This window comes from Macaca mulatta, chromosome 19, assembly GCF_049350105.2.
Source record: "Macaca mulatta isolate MMU2019108-1 chromosome 19, T2T-MMU8v2.0, whole genome shotgun sequence".
NCBI classification, from domain to species: domain Eukaryota; kingdom Metazoa; phylum Chordata; class Mammalia; order Primates; family Cercopithecidae; genus Macaca; species Macaca mulatta.
Genome location: NC_133424.1, coordinates 67,336,400 through 67,356,277, shown reverse-complemented (window position 1 = coordinate 67,356,277; position 19,878 = coordinate 67,336,400). Strand labels below are relative to the sequence as shown.

Here is a 19,878-nt window from a genome sequence, read left to right as displayed (position 1 = left end):
CACCATGTTATGTCCCCGCCAGCAAGGCACGCGCAGTCCAACTTCTCTGCATACTCACCAACGTTTGCTGTTTTCCATTAAAAAAAATTATAGCTGGTCGGGCGCAGTGGCTCATGCCTGTAATCCCAGCCCTTTGGGAGGCCAATGTGGGTGGATCACCTGAAGTTCGGAGTTCAAGACCAGCCTGGCCAATGTGGTGAAACCCCAGCTCTACTAAAAATACAAAAATTGCCGGGCGCGGTGGCTCAAGCCTGTAATCCCAGCACTTTGGGAGGCCGAGACGGGTGGATCACGAGGTCAGGAGATCGAGACCATCCTGGCTAACACGGTGAAACCCCGTCTCTATTAAAAAATACAAAAAACTAGCCGGGCGAGGTGGCGGGCGTCTGTGTTCCCAGCTACTCGGGAGGCTGACGCAGGAGAATGGCGTAAACCCGGAAGGCAGAGCTTGCAGTGAGCTGAGATCCGGCCACTGCACTCCAGCCCGGGCGACAGAGCCAGACTCCTTCTCAAAAAAAAAAAAAAAAAAAAAAACAACAACAAAAATTAGCCCGGCGTGGTGGTGCACACCTATAACCCCAGCCACTTGGGAGGCTGAGGCTGGAGAATCACTTGAACCCAGGAGGTGGAGGTTGTAGTGGGCCGAGATGGCGCCACTGCACTCCAGCCTGGGCAAAAAGAGCGAGACTCTGTCTGGAAAAAAAAAAAAAAAATTATAGCCATCCCAGAAGTTGTGAAGTCATATCTCACTGTGGTTTTGATGAGTATTTTCCTAGCGACATCAGGGAGTTTATGGGAGCACGGGAACACAGGCCAGGCCCCAGCAGGCGGACGAATGGTGCAACGCCAGGCTGGCCAGAGGAGATAAGCGCGGCTCCTTGGAGCTTGTGTGCAAGTCACTGTCCTGGGGAGCCGGCTACGGCTCGATGAGTCTCAATTAGGAAAGGCCGGGGCTGGCGGAGGAAGGGAGGAGAGCATTCTTCATTCTCATCACATCCTGAGCCCGTGCCCAGGCTCCCACCACTTCCCTCCCTGGCCACAGAACCCAGGACAGGGCTGAGGAACCATGTCTCCATCCCCGACCACCCTCTTCTGTCTCGGTGAGTCCTGAGGGTCGATCTGGGAAGTGCTGAAAGACAGGCCTAGACTGCCAGACAAAGGATTTTTTAAGAAATTTGCATCGGTGATGAATTTCAGGACAAAAAGGGACCTATGAGAGCCCCTTCATTGGTTGGGTGGGGAAGCGGAGGGCCAGCGAGGTGGTGTATTTTGCCTGAGTTATTCCAGTGTATTCGTGGCTGGGTCAGGAAATGAACAGAGGTGTCCTAGCATTGGTCACAACTTTGTCCTACGACACTACAGTTGCCCCTTTTTAAATAACTGTGGGCTTAAGGCCGGGCGCGGTGGCTCACGCCTGTAATCCCAGCACTTTGGGAGGCCGAGGCGGACGGATCACAAGGTCAGGAGATCGAGACCACGGTGAAACCCCGTCTCTACTAAAAATACAAAAAATTAGCCGGGCGCGGTTGTGGGCGCCTGTAGTCCCAGCTACTCGGGAGGTTGAGGCAGGAGAATGGCGTGAACCCGGGAGGCGGAGCTTGCAGTGAGCCGAGATCGCGCCACTGCACTCCAGCCTGGGCTGGGCGACAGAGCGAGACTCCGTCTCAAAAAAAAAAAAAAAAAAAAAAAAAACTGTGGGCCAGGCACAGTGGCTCATGCCTGTAATCTCAACTTTGGGAGGCCAAGGTGGGTGGATCACCTGAGGTCAGGAGTTCAAGACCAGCCTGGCCAACATGGCGAAACCCCGTCTCTACAAAAATTAGCCGGGCATGACGGGGGGGTGCCTGTAATCCCAGCTACTCAAGAGGCTGAGGTGGGAGAATTGCTTGAAACCGGGAGGCAGAAGTTGCAGTGAGCTGAGGTCAGGCATTGCACTCCAGCCTGGGCAACAGAGAGAGACTCCGTCTCAAAAAACCGCTGAGTGCCGTGGCTCACGCACTTTGGGAGACCGAGGCGGACGGATCACCTGAGGTTGGGAGTTGGAGACCAGCCTGACCAACATGGAGAAACCCCATCTCTACTGAAAAATACAAAATTATCTGGGCGTGGTGGCGCATGCCTGTAATCCCAGCTACTCTGGAGGCTGAGGCAGGAGAATCGCTTGAATCCGGGAGGCGGAGGTTGCAGTGAGCCGAGATCACGCCATTACACTCCGGCCTGGGCAACAAGAGCAAAACTCCATCTCAAAAAAACAAACAAACAAAAATTGTGGACTTGATGATATCTGGACTAGGTTATGGATTTAATTTGTCAGTATCCCCTACAGCAGTGGAGTAAATAAGAGTCTCCTGACCGATGGGTGGCAGGTCGAATGCATTTCCACTGCCTGCTCTTCACTTGTGCTGGGCATGTCGAATGCATATTTCCTGATTTCTTCAGGAGAATTTGACCACTAAAGGGACAGCATCTCCAAAAGGCTAAGCAGGAAGGAGATGGTTGTGTTACTGGAGATGAGAGGGTTAACTGTGAATATAAACAACCTCTCATTCATTATCCATCCACGGATGTATTCTTTAACTTTTTTTTTTTTTTTTGAGATGGAGTCTCACTCTGTTGGTTGCTTAGGCTGGAGTGCAGTGGCACGATCTTGGCTCACTGCAAACTCTGCCTCCTGGGTCCAAGTGATTCTCCTGCTTCAGCCTCCGAAGTAGCTGGGATTACAGGCATCCACCGCCAGGTCCGGCTAATTTTTATATTTTTAGTAGAGACGGGGTTTCACCATGTTGACCAGGCTGGACTTGAACTCCTGACTTCAGGTGATCTACCCGCCTCGGCCTCCCAAAGTGCTGGGGTTACAGGCGTGAGCCACCGCATCCGGCCTGTTTTAACTTTTATTTATTTAATTTTACTTGAGACAGGGCCTCACTTCTGTCACCCAGGCTGGAGTGCAGTGGCATGATCATGGCTCACTCTAGCCTCAACCTCCCAGGCTCAACCAATCCTTTCCCATCAGCCTCCTGAGTAGCTGGAACTATAGTTGCACACCATCATGCCTGGCTCATTTTTGTAATTTTTGTAGTTATGGGGTCTCGCTATGCTGCCCAGGCTGGTCTCGAACTCTTGGGTTCAAGCGATCCACCTACCTCGGCCTCCCAAAGTGTTGGGGTTACAGGTTTGACCTGTACAGGTTACTGCATCTGGCTTAATTTTTGCTTCAATTGCTTTTGGGATACAAGTGGTTGTTGGTTACATGGATGAACTATATAGTGATGAATTCTGAGATTTTAGTGCCCCTGTCACTTGAGTAGTATACCTTGTACCTAATGTGTAGTTTTTCATCCCTACCCACCTTCTGCCCTTCTCTTCTGAGTCTCTGAAGTCCATTACATCACCCTGTATGCCTTTGCATACCCACAGCTTAGCTCTCACTTGTAAGTGAGAACATACAGATTTTTGTTTTCCACTCCTGTGTTACTTTACTTAGAATAATGCCTCCAGCTACATCCAAGTTGCTGCAAGACATTTTTTTTTTTGAGCTGGAATCTCGCTGTTGCCGAGACTGGAGTACAGCAGCGTGATCTTGGCTCACTGCAACCTCCTCCTCCCGGGTTCAAGCAATTCTCCTGCCTCAGCCTCCCGAGTAGCTGGGACTACAGGCATCAGCCACCTCGCCCGGCTAATTTTTGTATTTTTAGTAGAGACGGGTTTCACCGTGTTAGCCAGGATGGTCTTGATCTCTTGACCTCATGATCCACCCGCCTCGGCCTCCCAGAGTGCTGGCATTACAGGTGTGAGCCACTGTGCCTGGCCAAAGGACATTATTTTGTTCCTTTTAATGGCTGAGTAGTATTCCACACTCATTTATTTTTACTTATTTTTTGACACAGAGTCTCACTCTGTCGCCCAGGCTGGAGTGCAGTGGTGTGATGTCAGCTCACCGCAACCTCCATCTCCCAGGTTCAAGTGATTCTCCTGCCTCAGCCTCCTGAGTAGCTGGGATTACAGGCTCCTACCACTACGCCCAGCTTATTTTTGTACTTTTACTAGAGACAGGGTTTCCCATGTTGGTCAGGCTGGTCTTGAACTCCTGACTTCAGGTGATCCACCCGCCTTGGCTTCCCAAAATGCTGGGATTACAGGTGTGAGCCACTGCGCCTGGCCAGTGAGAACTTTAAAACCTACTCTCAGTGATATGCGAGTGTGCAATATGTTGTTATAAAACACTGGATGCCTGGTTAAATTTGAATTTCAGATAATTAGTACCTTTTTTTTTCTCTTCTTCTTATTTTACTGAAACAGGGTCTTGCTCTGTTGCCCAGTCTTGAGTGCAGTGGTGCAATCTCAATTTTTTTTTTCTCGAGATGGAGTCTTGCTGTGTTGCCCAGGCTGGAATGCAGTGGTGCGATCTCAGCTCACTGCAACCTCCACCTCCTGGGTTCAAGCAATTCTCGTGACTCAGCCTCCCAAGTAGCTGGGATTATAGGTACGTGCCACCATGCCCAGCTAATTTTTTATATTTCTAGTACAGATGTTGTTTCACCATGTTGACCAGGCTGGTCTCGAACTCCTGACCTTGTGATCTGCCCACCTTGGCCTCCCAAAGTGCTGGGATTATAGGCGTGAGCCACCGCGCCTGGCCAGTGGTGCAATCTTACCTCACGGCAGCCTTGACCTCCTGGGCTCAAGCAATCCCAGGAGGGGATCACTTATATATATGTATTTATATGCATATATACATGCATATACACACATGTATACATACATATAGCGATCAGATCAGGGTAAGCAGCACACCCATGTTCTCAAACATGCATCCTTTCTCTGTGTTGGAAACCTTCACCATCCTCCTTCAGGCTACTTGAAACGATATATTATCATATATATTACATCCTACCATGTAATCACGGAATATCGATTCAACCAAACGTTGTAAATACTGTGAAACCCATGGCCAGTACACGCTGAGATGACCTGACTTACACACTGGGGCTCCATCCTGCTCCATCCCTGGAGCCCAACGCATCCTATTAGTGTGGGGTTTTACTGCATGTATTACATATACAATAAAATACAACAATATACAATATGCAATAGTATTTACAATACTTGTCTAATACAATTGCGTACTATTGGAATGCCCTTGGATATTATTTCATATTGGAGACCGAAGGGAGGAAACGAAGGGACAGCAATATCTGAGGTCCCATTCCTCACATCCACTGAGGAAGTCAACGGGCAAATGTCTAACACGAAGGAATCCACAGATAGCAGCATGCGTACTTTTTCCTAGAACGATGAAGATATAAAAATGCCAGAAGGAACAACAGAAATAGTAAAAAATGTATGCGGGGCGGGGACAGTGGCAGGAGCTGGACAGGGTGGGTCAAGGAATCTCTGCTTGACTTTCAAAAGATCTATTTTTTGAGATGGGGGTCTCACAACGCTGTCCAGGCTGGAGCGCAGTGGGCACCATCTCGGCTCACTGCAGGCTCGACCAGGAATCCTGGGCTCAAGGCATCCTCCCAACCTCAGCCACCCCAAGTAGCTTGGACCACAGGCACATACCACCATGCCTGACTAACTTTTTTTTTTTTTTTTGGTAGAAATGAGGTCTCACTATGTTGGCCAGGCTGTTCTCCAACTCCTGACCTGAGATGATCTGCCCTCCTTGGCCTCCCAAAGTGCTGGGATTACAGTGTGAGCCACCATGCCTGGCCTTAAAATAGTTGTCATTGTGGTAAAATACATAGAAAAGTCTGCTATAGCTGGCATTTGGTACATTCAATGCTGTGCAACCATCACCTCTATCTAACTCCAAGACATTTCGGCACCCTCCGAGGGAACCCCACGCCGGTTCCGCCGCCACGTCTCGCCCTCCTCTCCCCCCTCCCCCAGCCGTGGATCTGTTTTCTTCTCCTCCTTCTATAGATTTACCTATTCTGGATATTTCATGTAAACGACCTCATAGACTATGTGGCTTTTTCTGACTGGCTTCTCTCACTTAAATTACATGCACATGTATCTTCTGAATAAATAAATAATTAGGACAGAATAAAGCATATGCGTGCAAATGTCTTATCACCGCGCCCAGCAGGCGGGAATGTCCATACGAGCGCGTCCTGGCATCTGGTCCCTTTCTTCTTTCCTCAGGGCTGTGTCTGGGGCATGTGCCAGCGCAGAGAGGTGAGTCCTTCCCCCAGACCCCTTCCCTCCTGCGGGATCCGCCAGCGTGCCAGGGCAGCGGGGCCCAGGCGGCGTCTGCGGGGAGGCTGACCCAGCCCTGCTCCTCTTCCAGGACCGCTGCCTAAGCCCTCCCTCCAGGCTCTGCCCAGCTCCCTGGTGCCCCTGGAGAAGCCAGTGACCCTCCGGTGCCAGGGGCCTCCGGGCGTGGACCTGTACCGCCTGGAGAAGCTGAGTTCCAGCAGGTACCAGGATCAGGCGGTCCTCTTCATCCCGGCCATGAAGAGACATCTGGCCGGACGCTACCGCTGCTCCTACCAGAACGGAAGCCTCTGGTCCCCGCCCAGCGACCAGCTGGAGCTCGTTGCCACCGGTAAAGGAAGGGGGATCGGAGCCTGGGACTGCCTGGTCCTCCGTTCAGGGCACAAACATGGGGGACACTGAGAGCAGGGATTAGGGCCGGAATTAGGGCGAGGCAAACCAGGCACTGGCCTAGCGGGTGGTGGTGCCACAACATTTATGGATCAATGTGAATAATATTTTGTTTTGTTTTTTGGACACAGGGCCTTGCTGCGTCACCCACGCTGGAGTGCGGTGGTGCGATCTTGGCTCACTGCAGCCTCCACCTCCTAAGTTCAAGTGATTCTCCTGCCTCAGCCCTCCGAGTAGCTGGGACTACAGGTGTACACCACCATGCCCAGCTCATTTTTAATTTTTTTTGTGGAGATGGGGTCTCTTGACAGTTTTCACAAAAGGCATTAAAATAAAAGAGAGAGAGAGGGTCTCGCTATGTTGCTTAGACTGGTCTCAAACTCCTGGGCTCAAGCAATCCTTCCACTTTGGCCTCCCAAAGTGTTGGGTTTACAGGCCTGAGCCACTGCATCTGGGTGTGAATAACATTTTAATGCAATTTTTTAAAAAATCAAAAGAAATCGCAAACCATCCACGATGAAAAAAAAAATCAGAATTTCACATAAAGGCAGAATCAGGCAGTGCCTGTGCCAAAACGAAAGACAGGCACTCCTTTATCTGTGTTTTAATGCACTTAAAAAAATTAGAGATGGGCTCTTGCTATGTGGTCCAGGCTGGAGTGCAGTGGCTGTTCACAGGAGCAATCATAGCTCACGGCAGCCTGGAACTCCTTGCCTTAAGCAATCCTCCTGCCTCAGCCTCATGAGTAGCAGGGACTACAGTCACAGGCCACCATGCTTGGCTCAGGATTCTTTTTAATTAAAAACTTGGTTTTGGAATCATTTTTAGACTGACAGAAAAGTTGCAAAGATAATATTAATGAAAATATTTCACCCAGGATCCCCTCATGTTAACATCTTACATTTGTTACAACTAAAAAATAAACATAGCACTGGTCCCAGTGGCTCACACCTGTAATCCCAGCACTTTGGGAGGCTGAGGCAGGAGGACCACTTGAGCCAGGGAGGCTGAGGCTGCAGAGAGCTGTGATCGTGCCTCTGCACTCCAGCTTGGGTGACAGAGTAAGATCCTGTATCAACAAACAAACAAACAAAAAACTAACCATAGGCCAGACGCGGTGGCTCACACCTGTAATCCCAGCACTTTGGGAGGCCGAGGTGGGCGGATCACAAGGCCAAGAGATGGAGACCATCCTGGCTAACACAGTGAAACCCTGTCTCTACTAAAAATACAAAAAAATTAGCCGGACGCGGTGGCGGGCACCTGTAGTCCCAGCTACTCAGGAGGCTGAGGCAGGAGAATGGCGTGAACCCGGGAGGTGGAGGTTGCTATGAGCCGAGATAGCGCCACTGCACTCCAGCCTGGGCGACAGAGCGAGACTCCGTCTCAAAAAAAAAAAAAAATCATAATAAATCTTTCTTTCACGGGAATAAGTATTCAAATAGAATAATGTGAGTTTTAATGACCTACTCTTCAAATTTGCAAACATTTTTTCAAATATGTTAATTGTTTGGGAATAATTACATTTTACATCCCAGGAGAGTGCCTCACTCATGCCACCCTAATTCCTGGCCCGCTGCACTGTGGTCTATTCCGCGTTGTAAATTCTGCCTACCTCCCCTCTTTCCTCCCTCACTCCTCTCTGCTGCTAGGATGGACCAGCCTGGCCGCCTCATTACTTCTTTTGGGGTCAGACTCAAATGCCATCTTTTATTAAGTATTTACCCCACCACCCTAGTCAAAATGGTCCTCCTCACTATCTGGTATGTCAAGTATACCTTTATTTTTACCTTGGTGATGGTTGTCTATTTTTAATTCCTGATGGGATTTTTTTTTTTTTTTTTTTTTTTGTTAGAATACAGGGCTGGGAGCGGGTGGTTCATGCCTGTAATCCCAGCACTTTGGGAGGCCAAGGCAGGTGGATCACCTGAGGTCAGAGGTTCAAGACCAGACTGGCCAACACGGTGAAACTCTACAAAATACAAAAATTAGCTGGGCATGATGGCGAGTGCCTGTAATCCCAGCTACTCTCTAGGCTGAGGCAGAAGAATGGCTTCAACCTGGGAGGCGGAGATTGCAGTGAGCCGAGATCATGCCATTGCACCCCAGCCTGGGCGACAGAGCGAAACAAAACAAAACAGAACCAAACAAAACAAAACAACAAAAAAAGAATACAGAGAGACACTTAATAGTTGCTTAAGAGAAAATTTGCTGAGTGAATGTTACGATTATCAGGCAGCTTATATCCTTCCTTCCTTCCACCCTCTCTTCCTCCCTCTCTCCCTTCCTTCCTCTCTTTTTTCTTCTTGTTGAGTGAATGCCATAATTATCAGGCAGTTTATATTTTTCTCTTCCTTACTTCCTTTCTTTTGGTTTCTCTCTTTGTCTTTTTTTTGAGACAAGGTCTCACTCTGTCACCCAGGCTGGAGTACAGTGATCATGGCTCACTGTAGCCTCGACTTCCTAGGCTCAAGCAATCCTCCCACATTGGCCTCCCAAAGTGCTGGGATGACCGGTGTGAGCCGCCGCACCTGGCCTCAACCTTTGTCTACTGACTCCTGGGTGCAGGCATGCATCACCACACCGGACTGCGACAATACCCTCACATCAGAGTAGTGTAGGTTCGTGCTGAGGAGTGGAGACCCTAGAATCAAACTCTGTGAGTGCAAATTTCAGCTCCGCCCCTTATGATCTTGGACAAGTTATTTATTTATTTTTAAATTAAAAATTTTCCAGGTTTGTTGAGTTATAATTGAAAAACAAAAATGGAACATATCCAAGGCGTACATGTTTTGATGTACGTATCCACTGTGAGACAGTTACCACGAGCAAGCTAATTAACATACATCACCTCGCACAGTTAACTGTTCTTTTGAGTGTGAGAACACTTATAATCTACCCTCTTAGCAAATTTCAAGTACGCACTGCTGTCTTGTTACCTAGGGTTGGACAAATTAACGCCATGTGCCTTAGTTTCATTTATAAAATAGGGACGTTAAGAGTGAGGACTCCACAGGTCTCTGAGGATTCACTGAACTGATGTGCGTCATGAGTTCGGAAGGCACCCAGAGCTGGCACCGTCAGCCACGTTTCCAACGTAACGATTGTATGTGGCAATGCAAGCTTACGGCATGGTATAAGCTTAAGCTGTTTACGTACTCCCATCTCATTTCAAGCGCTTGCTAGGCAACAGGCACTCTGCTAAATGCTTACTGTGTACTGTCTCGTTCGATCATCCCCATTTTAGCAGAACAAGGCAGTGAGGCTCAGATACAGAGGAGATTTGTCTCCGGGGCCACTTAAAGGCAGAACCAGGATTCGCACCCAGGCACTAGGATGTGGGCACACAGCCTCGCTTCCTCAACCACTTGGTGCTTGGCCTCTCTGTGAGCTTGGGTGGGGGAGTGTGCTGTCTGGGAGGGATACAGCCCTGGGAGGGATACAGCCAGAAAGCTCCCCAGCTCTCAGGCAGGTGTGGGCACCTCCCCAGTCTGAGCTGAGATGCTGGCTGCTGCCTTTAACATCAGACTTTCCTTTTCTCCCAGGCGTTTTTGCCAAGCCCTCGCTCTCAGCCCAGCCCGGCCCGGCGGTGTCCTCAGGAGGGGACGTGACCCTACAGTGTCAGACCCGGTATGGCTTTGACCAATTTGCTCTGTACAAGGAAGGGGACCCTGCGCCCTACAAGAATCCCGAGAGATGGTACCGGGCTAGTTTCCCCATCATCACGGTGACCGCTGCCCACAGCGGAACCTACCGGTGCTACAGCTTCTCCAGCGGGGACCCATACCTGTGGTCGGCTCCCAGCGACCCCCTGGAGCTCATGGTCACAGGTAGGGGTGGTGCAGACCAAACCTTTGTTCCTCAGCCTTTGTAGGTCCTGAGGGCCATTCCGAGGGGAAGGGCCATAGGTAGGGAGGACGTGGGAGGGCAGGAAGCCCTGGGTTGCAGGCATCTGGGAGGATGGAGGTTTCTTTTCTTTCTTTCTTTTTTTTTTTGATGAAGTCTCACTCTGTCACCCAGGCTGGAGTGCTATGGGGCGATCTCAGCTCACTGCAACCTCCGCCTCCCGGGTTCAAGCGATTCTCCTGCCTCAGCCTCCCGAGTAGCTGGGATTACAGGTGCATGCCACCATGCCCGGCTAATTTTTGTATTTTTAGTAGAGACAGGGTTTCACTCTGTGGGTCAGGCTGGTCTCGAACTCCTGACCTCATGATCTGCCTGCCTCAGCCTCCCAAAGTGCTGGGATTACAGGCGTGAACCACCATGCCAGCCTTGGCTACCATTCTTTTTTTTTTTTTTTTTTTTTTTGAGAGGGAGTCTCGCTCTGTCGCCCAGGCTGGGATGCAGTGGCCGGATCTCAGCTCACTGCAAGCTCCGCCTCCCGGGTTTACGCCATTCTCCTGCCTCAGCCTCCCGAGTAGCTGGGACTACAGGCGCCCGCCACCTCGCCCGGCTAGTTATTTTTTGTATTTTTTAGTTGAGATGGGGTTTCACCTTGTTAGCCAGGATGGTGTTGATCTCCTGACCTCGTGATCCGCCCGTCTCGGCCTCCCAAAGTGCTGGGATTACAGGCTTGAGCCACCGCGCCCGGCCTGGCTACCATTCTTAAAGGGAGTTTCTTTCAAAAGAGAGCAGCATACCTCATATATATGTGGTTATACACATACCACATGTATATAACAATGTGGTTATATACATGCAATGGAATATTACGCAGCCTTAAAAAAGAAGGAAATTCTGACATATACTACAACATGGATATACCTTGAGAACATTATGCTAAGTAAAATAAGTCAGTCATAAAAGGACAACTACTATTATGATTCTACTCAAAGGAGGTATCTAATGTCAAAATTATAGAAACACAAAGTACAACGGTGGTTGTTAAGGGCCAGAAAGAGGGGAGAGCAGGAATTAGTGTTTAATGGGCATAGAGTTTCACTTTTGCAAGAAAAATAGCTTCTAGAGGTCAACATATTGTACCACAATGTGAACATACCCAATGCCACTGGTCAGTACACTTAACAACGTCATATTAAATCAAACAAAATACATCATTTAGTTTTTTGGTAGAAAAAGTCTGTTTTGCCCCCAGGGTCACAGTGAGGGGTAGGACACAAGAATCCAGAAGAAGAAATAGAACTGAGGTTCAAAAAGGACGGACAGGAGTTGCATGCATTTCCTTGTTAAGTATCCCAGAATGTGCCAGGTGTGCTTTACAAATGCTGCCTTTTTTTTTTTTTTTTTTTTTTTTTTTTTTTTGAGAGTCTCGCTCTGTCACCCAGACTGGAGTGCAGTGGTGTGATCTCGGCTCACTGCAACCTGCACTTCCCGGGTTTAAGCGATTCTGCTGCCTCAGCCTCCTGAGTAGCTGGGATTACAGGCACCTGCCATCATGCCCAGCTAATGTTTGTATTTTTGTAGATATGGGGTTTCACCATGTTGGCCAGGCTGGTCTTGAACTCTTGGCCTCAGGTGATCCGCCTGCCTCGGCAAAGTGCTGGGATTACAGGTGTGAGCCACCACGCCTGGCTAAGCCTTCTTTTTTTTTCTTTTATTTTTTTTTGAGATAGAGTCTTACTGCATCGCCCAGGCTGGAGTGCAGTGGTGTGATCTTGGCTCACGGCAACCTCTGCCTCCCAGGTTCAAGTGATTCTCCTGCCTCAGCCTCCCAAGTAGGTGGGACTACGGGTGCGTGCCACAATGCCTGGCTAATTTTTGTATTTTTGATAGAGACGGGTTTCACCACCTTGGCCAGGCTGGTCTTGAACTCCTGACCTCAGGTGATCTGCCCACCTCGGCCTCCCAGAGTGCTGGGATTACAGGTGTGAGCCACTGCACCCGGTCAGAAATACCATTTGACCCAGCAAACCCATTACTGGTTATATATCCAAAGGCATATAAATCATTGTATTATAAAGATAACATGCACACATATGTTCACTGCAGCACTATTCACAATAGCAAAGCCATGGAATCTACCCAAATGCCATCAATGACAGACTGCATAAAGAAAATATGGTACATACACAGCATGGAATATTATGCAGCCATAAAAAGGAATGAGGTCATGTCCTTTGCAGGGACATGGATGGAGCTGGAAGCCATTATCCTCAGCAAACTAACGCAAGAACAGAAAAGCAAACACCACACTTTCTCACTTGTAAGTGGGAGCTGAACAATGAGAACACATGGACACAGGGAGGGGAACAACACACACTGGGGCCTGTAGGGGGGAGTCGGGGGAGGGAGAGGATCAGGGAAAATAGCTAACGCATGTGGGGTTTAATACCTAGGTGATGGTTGATGGGTGCAGCAAACCACACGTTTACCTGTGTAACAAACCTGCACCTCCTGCACATGGATCCTGTAACTTATAAATTTTAATTTAAAAAAAAAAGAAACAAGGCTTATTAATGCATCTCACAGGAAGAGAAGTAACAAAGACCAAATAATACCCACACTCTCATTATGCCACAGAGAGCTGAGCATAAACTAGGTTTTGCCGAGCTAGGTCCACCATAAAAAGACTCCCAGGATGGTACCCACCACCACAAGAGCTTCATATTTATCAGCCGAGGCAGTTCAGGAAACATTTTGGTGGCCACAGGAGGTCCCTGGTTAAGAAAACGGCCTAAGTAGGAAGGTGGAGATCCCATGTTCTGAGGCTAACACAAGCTCATTCTTTTTTTTTCGAGACAAAGTCTCACTCTGTCGCCCAGGCTGGAGTGCAGTGGTGCGATCTTGGCTCACCGCAAACTGCGCCTCTTGGGTTCACGCCATTCTGCCTCAGCCTCCCAAGTAGCTGGGACTACAGGCACCTGCCACCATGCCCGGCTAATTTTTTGTATTTTTAATAGAGACAGGGTTTCACCGTGTTAGCCAGGATGGTCTCGATCTCCTGACCTTGTGATCCACCTGCCTCGGCCTCCCAAAGTGCTGGGATTATAGGCTGAGCCACCGCGCCCAGCTAACACAAGCTCATTCTTCTTCTGAGGCTAACACGAGCTCATTCTTCCTAACATGAGCTCGTGAAGATGTGGATCCACTTATTCTTCTTCAAACTGAGATATAATCCACATACCATAAAATGGACCATGCCAACTAGGATGGCTGTGATTGTTAAAATAAAACAAACGGACAGGAAGTATTGGTGAGGATTTGGAAGAACTTTCCTGTATTGCTGGTGGGAATATAAAATGGTGCAGCTGCCTTGAAAAACAGTCTGTGGCCAGGCGCAGCCTGTCATCCCAGCACTTTGAGAGGCTGAGGAGGGTGGATCACAAGGTCAGGAGATCGAGACCATCCTGGCCGACATGGTGAAACCCAATCTCTACTAAAGTACAAAAAAAAAGTTGGCCGGGCATGGTGGCGGGCGCCTGTAATCCCAGCTACTCAGGAGGCTGAGGCAGGAGAATCGCGTGAACCCGGGAGGCGGAGCTTGCAGTGAGCTGAGATCGCGCCATTGCACTCCAGCCTGGGCAACAGAACGAGACTCCGTCTCAAAAAAAAAAAAAAAAGAAAAAGAAAAAAAAGAAAAGAAAAGAAAGAAAAACAGTCTGGTAGTTTTTCAAAAAGTAAAAAGTAAAACAGAGTTACTCTATGACCCAGTGATTCAATCACACCTGGGTGTGTGCCCAAGAGAACAGAAAACTTATGATCACACAAAAACTTGTATGTGAATGTTCACAGCAGCAATATTCACAATAGCAAAACGTGGAAAAAACCCAAGTGCCCAGCAACTGATGAACAGATCTGCTTCTTACTCAGCCGGCGATGGAAGATAAGTCTTACACCTTTTAAATCTGTCTGTATTCAGCGTCTGCGCTGTGTGTGTCAGAGAAAGGGGTTTCAGGGAGCCTAGACATCTCAGAAGAGGAATGGAGGTATCTAGAGGATATAGGGAACCACGGGGAAGACCTCACATTGTTTTGCTTTCTTATAATTCTTAGAATTCTCAGAAGCCACCACTGAACTGACCGTCTCACTCACAAACAAAGTCTTCACAACTGGTGAGTCACCAGGCATTTCATGCTCAGCAGAAAGGAGTGTGAGGACGGAGCTCTCTCTTCCACTATCTAAGCCTATAGGCTTTTAATCGCTTCACGGAACTGTCTGTCTCTTCCCAGGAAAGTCCTCGGTGTGAGGATAGAGCATGGGCACAGAGGGGAGCTCTGGGGTTCAGGAGGAGGAGCATTTTGGGTATTGGGGCCATTTCAAAGACGGCGGGGCCAAGGCTGTGGTGGGAATACCGCCAGCTATCCCTACGCACTGTTCCCAGGATAAAGTCCTAGGCCTTTGGACTTGGCTGTGATCCGAGTATTTAATCTTGCTCCCCGCTGTGTCCAGGCAGAGCCCGCGCTCGGACGCACAGACCGTAGGTAGAGCCCGCACTCGGACACACAGACTGTAGGCGCCTGGACCTAGAACATCTTCTAACCACTCCAGGCCTCTGCAGATACGCTTTCCTCAGTCTCTTTCCCCTTGCCTTTCCTGGAAAATCCCCATTTCCTTCCAGACTAAACACCTTCACGGATTCCCTAATAGGTGAGGTATCTCCATTGGGCCCACGGGACTCTTGCTTTCATGAGGTACCTGATCCGAGAGTTCTATTTTTATTTTTTAGAGGTAGAGTCTTGCTCTGTCACCCAGGCTGTAGTGCAGGGGCGAGATCTCGGCTCGCTGTAACCTCTGCTGCCCGGGTTCAAGCGATTCTCCTGCCCCAGCCTCCAAGTAGCTGAGATTACAGGTGCCCGCCACCACGCCTGGCTAATTTTTGTATTTTTAGTAGAGACGGGGTTTCAGCATCTTGGCCAGGCTGGTCTTGAACTCCTGACCTTGGGATCCACCCGTCTTGGCCTCCCAAAGTGCTGGGATTACAGGCGTGAGCCACTGCGCCCGGCATATCCCAGAGAGTTCTAACCCTGTGATGGGGTCCTTCTCTATCTTCAGTTCAGAACCTCCCAGTCACCCTCAGGATGCAGTTCCAATTCGTCAGCTTGCTATTCCATGAGCGTAGATATCCAGCCACTGTTGATCCCTCCAATCTTGTCTGCGTACCTTCCATTCATTCCCACGCTGTTCTCAGCCCCGCACAGTCACTTGAATCTCTTCGGGAGGTTTCCTAACCTCTCCTGACTCTGCATCCAATCTACTTGCTCTGCCTTTTCTTCCATTTCCCCATGGCCTCAATTCCTCACGAAAGCCTTGGCCGTCCAGGCTGGATTGGTGGCTTCCTCTGCTCTCGCTCAGTGTCTTGTGGGCTGTCTATTACAGCAATTTTCACAGTGTATTAAAATTATCGCTTTGCTGTCATCCCCGCACTTTGGGAGGCCAAGGCGGGTGGATCACCTGAGGTCAGGGGACCAGTGTGGCCAACAGGGTGAAACCCTGTCTCTACTGAAAATACAAAAATTAGCCGGGCGTGGTGGCGGGCACCTGTAATTCCGGCTACTTGCAAGGCTGAGGCAGGAGAATCGCTTGAACCCAGGAGTTGGAGGTTGCAGTGAGCTGAGATCACTCCAGCCTGGGCAACAGAGTGAGACTCCATATGAAAAAAAAAAAATTGCTTTACTTCTCTGTCTCCTCCAATAGTCTGAGAACCGCAGATGGACAATGTCTTATGTTTTTGTTGTTGTTGTTTTGAGACGGAGTCTCACTCTGCTCACTCTGGGATCTGTGACTTCAGCTCACTGCAACCTCCGACTCCTGAGTAGCTGGGACTGCAGGCGCCCGTCACCACGCCCAGCTAATTTTCGTATTTTTAGTAGAGACGGGGTTTCACCTTGTTGGCCAGGATGGTCTCCATTTCTTGACCTCAGGTGATCCGCCTGCCTCGGCCTCCCAAAGTGCTGGGATTACAGGCGTTCAGCCAGTGCCATGCCTGGCCTGACAATGTCTTATTAATATGTGGGTTCCCATGGCCCAGCACATGGCTGAGTACCTGGCCAGTCTCAGGAGAAACTCGAGAAATAAGAGAACTGGCACGTATGAAGTGCCCGTATGTCAAGCACCGTGCTTTATATTACTACCGTTATTATTATCTTGACTTTCACATCAACCTATGAGGGATCTCGTTAATTTTATTGGACACATGGGGAAACCGGCTTACAGATGCTAAGTCACTTGCCAGATAACTCACATCTAACAGGTGATAGAGTTGGGGTTCAAATCTGGAGGACAGCCTGACTCTATAGTTCACGCTTTTATTTTTGGACAGGGTCTTGCTCTGTTTCCCAGGCTAGAGTGCAGTGGTGCAATCCTGGCTCACTGCAGCCTCGACCTCCCAGGGCTCAGGTGATCTTCCTGCCTCAGCCCCCACTGAGTAGCTGGGATTACTGGCACGTGCCACCACGCCTGGCTAATTTTTGTATTTTTTGTAGAGATAGGGTTTTTCCATGTTGCTGAGGTAGGTCTTCAATGCCTGGACTCAAGCCAGCCTCCCACCTCAGCCTCCCAAAGTGTTGGGATTACAGGCATGAGGCACCGTGCCCGGCCCACGCGCTTCTTAAATGCTGTGGAATTCGACCTCCCCACGTGTGTGTGTTCGGAGTAGGCACGGTGATGGGAAAGGGAATATGGTTTCATTTCACACTTAGCCTTTTTTTTGTTCCCAGAGACTTCTAGGAGTATCACCGCCAGTCCAAAGGAGCCAGGCTCTCCAGCTGGTGAGTAAGTCGTCCTCTCCAGACCCCCTTCCTTCTCACCCATCTCTTCACCCGAAGCCAAGTCCTTTGTCTACACAGGGGCTGCAGCTCTCAGCTCTTGGGTTCCAGTGTGTAGAGTGAAGGCAGAATATCAGCGTATGGGGTTCAGAATTGCGCATTAAGACCAGGCGGGAAGGTTGAGATTTTAAAAAGGGTCAGAGAAAGAGAGATGCCATCTCTTCCCCACCCCTTATAACTGTCTTCCCTTTTGCAATACATCAGGCAAGGAGGCGGCATCGGTGTCTGGGGCGGAGTTAGTTGTCTCAGAGCGTTGTGAGAGCACACGAGGGAGAGATGCTACTTAGAGAACTGGGGGCATCTGGCCCTGACACCTACTCGGGAGGGGACGAACCCTCCAGGAAAGAGAATGGCACCCCAGCTAGTGGAGAATAACAGGCTCTCTGAGAAGCCCAGGATGTGGCTTGGAGAGGGTCCTGGAGGTGGGCTTTTCCACCCGCTCCTGCCTGTCCTCATTCCTCCAGGTCCCACCCGCCAGTACTACACCAAGGGCAACCTGGTCCGCATATGCCTCGGGGCTGTGATCCTAATACTCCTGGCAGGGTTTCTGGCAGAGGACTGGCACAGCCGGAGGAAGCGCTTGCGGCACAGGGTCAGGGCTGTGCAGAGGCCGCTCCCGCCCCTCCCGCCGACCCGGAAATCACACGGGGATCAGGATGGAGGCCGACCGGACGTTCACAGCCGCGGGTTATGTTCATGACCACTGAACCCCAGGCATGGTCGTATCCAAGGGACAGATCATGGCATGGGAGGCGACTCAAAGACTGTGGCGTGTGTGGAGCATGGGAGCAGGAGGGCAGAGGCTACAGGGTGGAAAGGAGGCCATGCTGCCTCCTCCTGGTGTTCCATCAAGGAGCCGTTCAGCCGGTGTCTGTCTGTCTGGCTCTCTGTCTGAGGGCACCTCCGTTTGGGATGGAAGGAATCTGTGGAGACCCCATCCTCCTCCCTGCACACTGTGGATGACCCGGTACCCTGGCTGGACCACATACCGTCCTCTTTCTTCAAGCTTCTCTAATACGGGCTCCACACGGACCTCTAACGTTCCCAGCTCTCAGGGCTGACGCTGTTCCCTCCTCTGTGCAGAACCTCCCGTGCTTCCCCTTGGCCGTCTGTGCTCTTGTCTCGTGTCCCCCCAGAAACTCTCACCCTCACTCCATCTTCCACTGCAGTCTAACAAATCTCCTTTCGTCTCTCAGAACGGGCCGTGCAGGCAGTTTGGGTACGTCATTCGTTTTCCTTAGTATAAAACTAGCACGTTGCCCTCTTCCCTTCACATCAGAAAACAACATCGGCCTGTGCAACATGGTGAAACCCCATCTCTACCAAAACAACAAACATTAGCCAGGTGTGGTGGTGCATCCCTATTCTCCCAGCACCTCAGGGGGCAGAGGTGGGAGAACGGCTTGAGCCTGGGAGGCAGAGGTTGCAGTGAGCTGAGATCACACCACTGCACTCCAGCCCGGGTGACAAAGCCCGACCATGTCTCAAAAAAACAAAGTGATGAATATGCTAATTACCCTGATTTGATCAAAACACATTGTACACATGTATTGAAATATTGCTGTCTACCCCATAAATATGTACAATTATGTATACATTTTTAAAATAATAAAAATAAAATAAGATAATGCACCATCTCTACCCCTCTCATATTTACTTTCTGAAGGAAATGTTAGGTCTTCTCAAAGTAAAGTTCTATACTTATTATCGCATTAGGCATTTCTTGACCATCTAATGTGTGTAAAACTGTACCACTGGGTCGGGTGCAGTGGATCATGTCTGTAATCCTAGCACTTTGGGAGGCCAAGGCAGGAGGATCACTTGAGCCCAGGAGTTCAAGACCAGCCTGGGCAACATAGTGAGATCCCATCTCTACTTAAAGAAGATAAAAATTTTTTTAAAAAAGGAAAAGAATGGCCGGGCGCAGTGGCTCAAGCCTGTAATCCCAGCACTTTGGGAGGCTGAGACAGGCGGATCACGAGGTCAGGAGATCAAGACCATCTTGGCTAACACGGGAAACCCCGTCTCTACTGAAAAATACAAAAAACTAGCCAGGCGAGGTGGCGGGTGTCTGTAGTCCTAGCTACTTACTCGGGAGGCTGAGGCAGGAGAATGGCATAAACCTGGGAGGCGGAGCTTGCAGTGAGCTGAGATCGCACCACCGCACTCCAGCCTGGGTGACTGAGCAAGACTCCGTCTCAAAAAAAAAAAAAAAAAAAAAAAAAAAAAAAAAAAAAAAAATTTTTTTTTAAAAAAGGAAAAGAATGGCCACGATGGTTCATGCCTGTAATCCCAGCACTTTGGGAGGTTGAGGTGGGTGGGTCACTTGGGAAAAGACAGAAGGATGGCAGAAAGAAGCTCCAGGACGACGGCTGTGAATCAGGGCTGGTGAGCACACAGCTTGGGTGAAGGGGGAACGGGAAGTGTGCTCAGAGAAACCTCCAAATGTAAGAATGGGTCAATTGGCCGGGCGCGGTGGCTCAAGCCTGTAATCCCAGCACTTTGGGAGGCCGAGACGGGCGGATCACGAGGTCAGGAGATC

At 49.7% G+C, this 19,878-nt stretch overlaps 1 protein-coding gene across 8 annotated transcripts; it reads left to right on the top strand.

Moving 5' to 3' along the window:
* The first annotated feature begins 21 nt into the window (after nucleotides 1-21).
* Nucleotides 22-18,973, top strand: GP6 (glycoprotein VI platelet). 8 transcript variants are annotated; one of them, XM_077981928.1, is made up of 9 exons: nucleotides 22-1,100; nucleotides 6,151-6,183; nucleotides 6,296-6,553; nucleotides 10,158-10,442; nucleotides 12,438-12,493; nucleotide 13,479; nucleotides 14,565-14,624; nucleotides 17,229-17,279; nucleotides 17,801-18,973. In XM_077981928.1, exons 1-9 carry the CDS (start codon nucleotides 1,067-1,069, stop codon nucleotides 18,034-18,036), a joined length of 1,014 nt encoding a protein of 337 aa, XP_077838054.1. In that variant the 5' UTR covers nucleotides 22-1,066; the 3' UTR covers nucleotides 18,037-18,973. The 8 variants fall into 8 exon arrangements, with proteins under 8 accessions (XP_077838054.1, XP_028698653.2, XP_077838049.1 ...); XM_028842820.2 differs by lacking the exons at nucleotides 12,438-12,493; nucleotide 13,479; XM_077981923.1 differs by lacking the exons at nucleotides 12,438-12,493; nucleotide 13,479 and having other exon boundaries at nucleotides 17,229-17,283.
* The last annotated feature ends 905 nt before the right edge of the window (nucleotides 18,974-19,878 follow it).

Excerpts from the sequence above, each read along its gene's own strand:
- GP6 (XM_077981923.1), top strand. The coding sequence starts at position 1,067 with ATGTCTCCATCCCCGACCACCCTCTTCTGTCTCG. Across the intron at positions 6,184-6,295 it reads GCATGTGCCAGCGCAGAGAG|GACCGCTGCCTAAGCCCTCC; the intron begins GTGAGTCCTTCC and ends CTCCTCTTCCAG. Across the intron at positions 10,443-14,564 it reads CCTGGAGCTCATGGTCACAG|AATTCTCAGAAGCCACCACT; the intron begins GTAGGGGTGGTG and ends TATAATTCTTAG.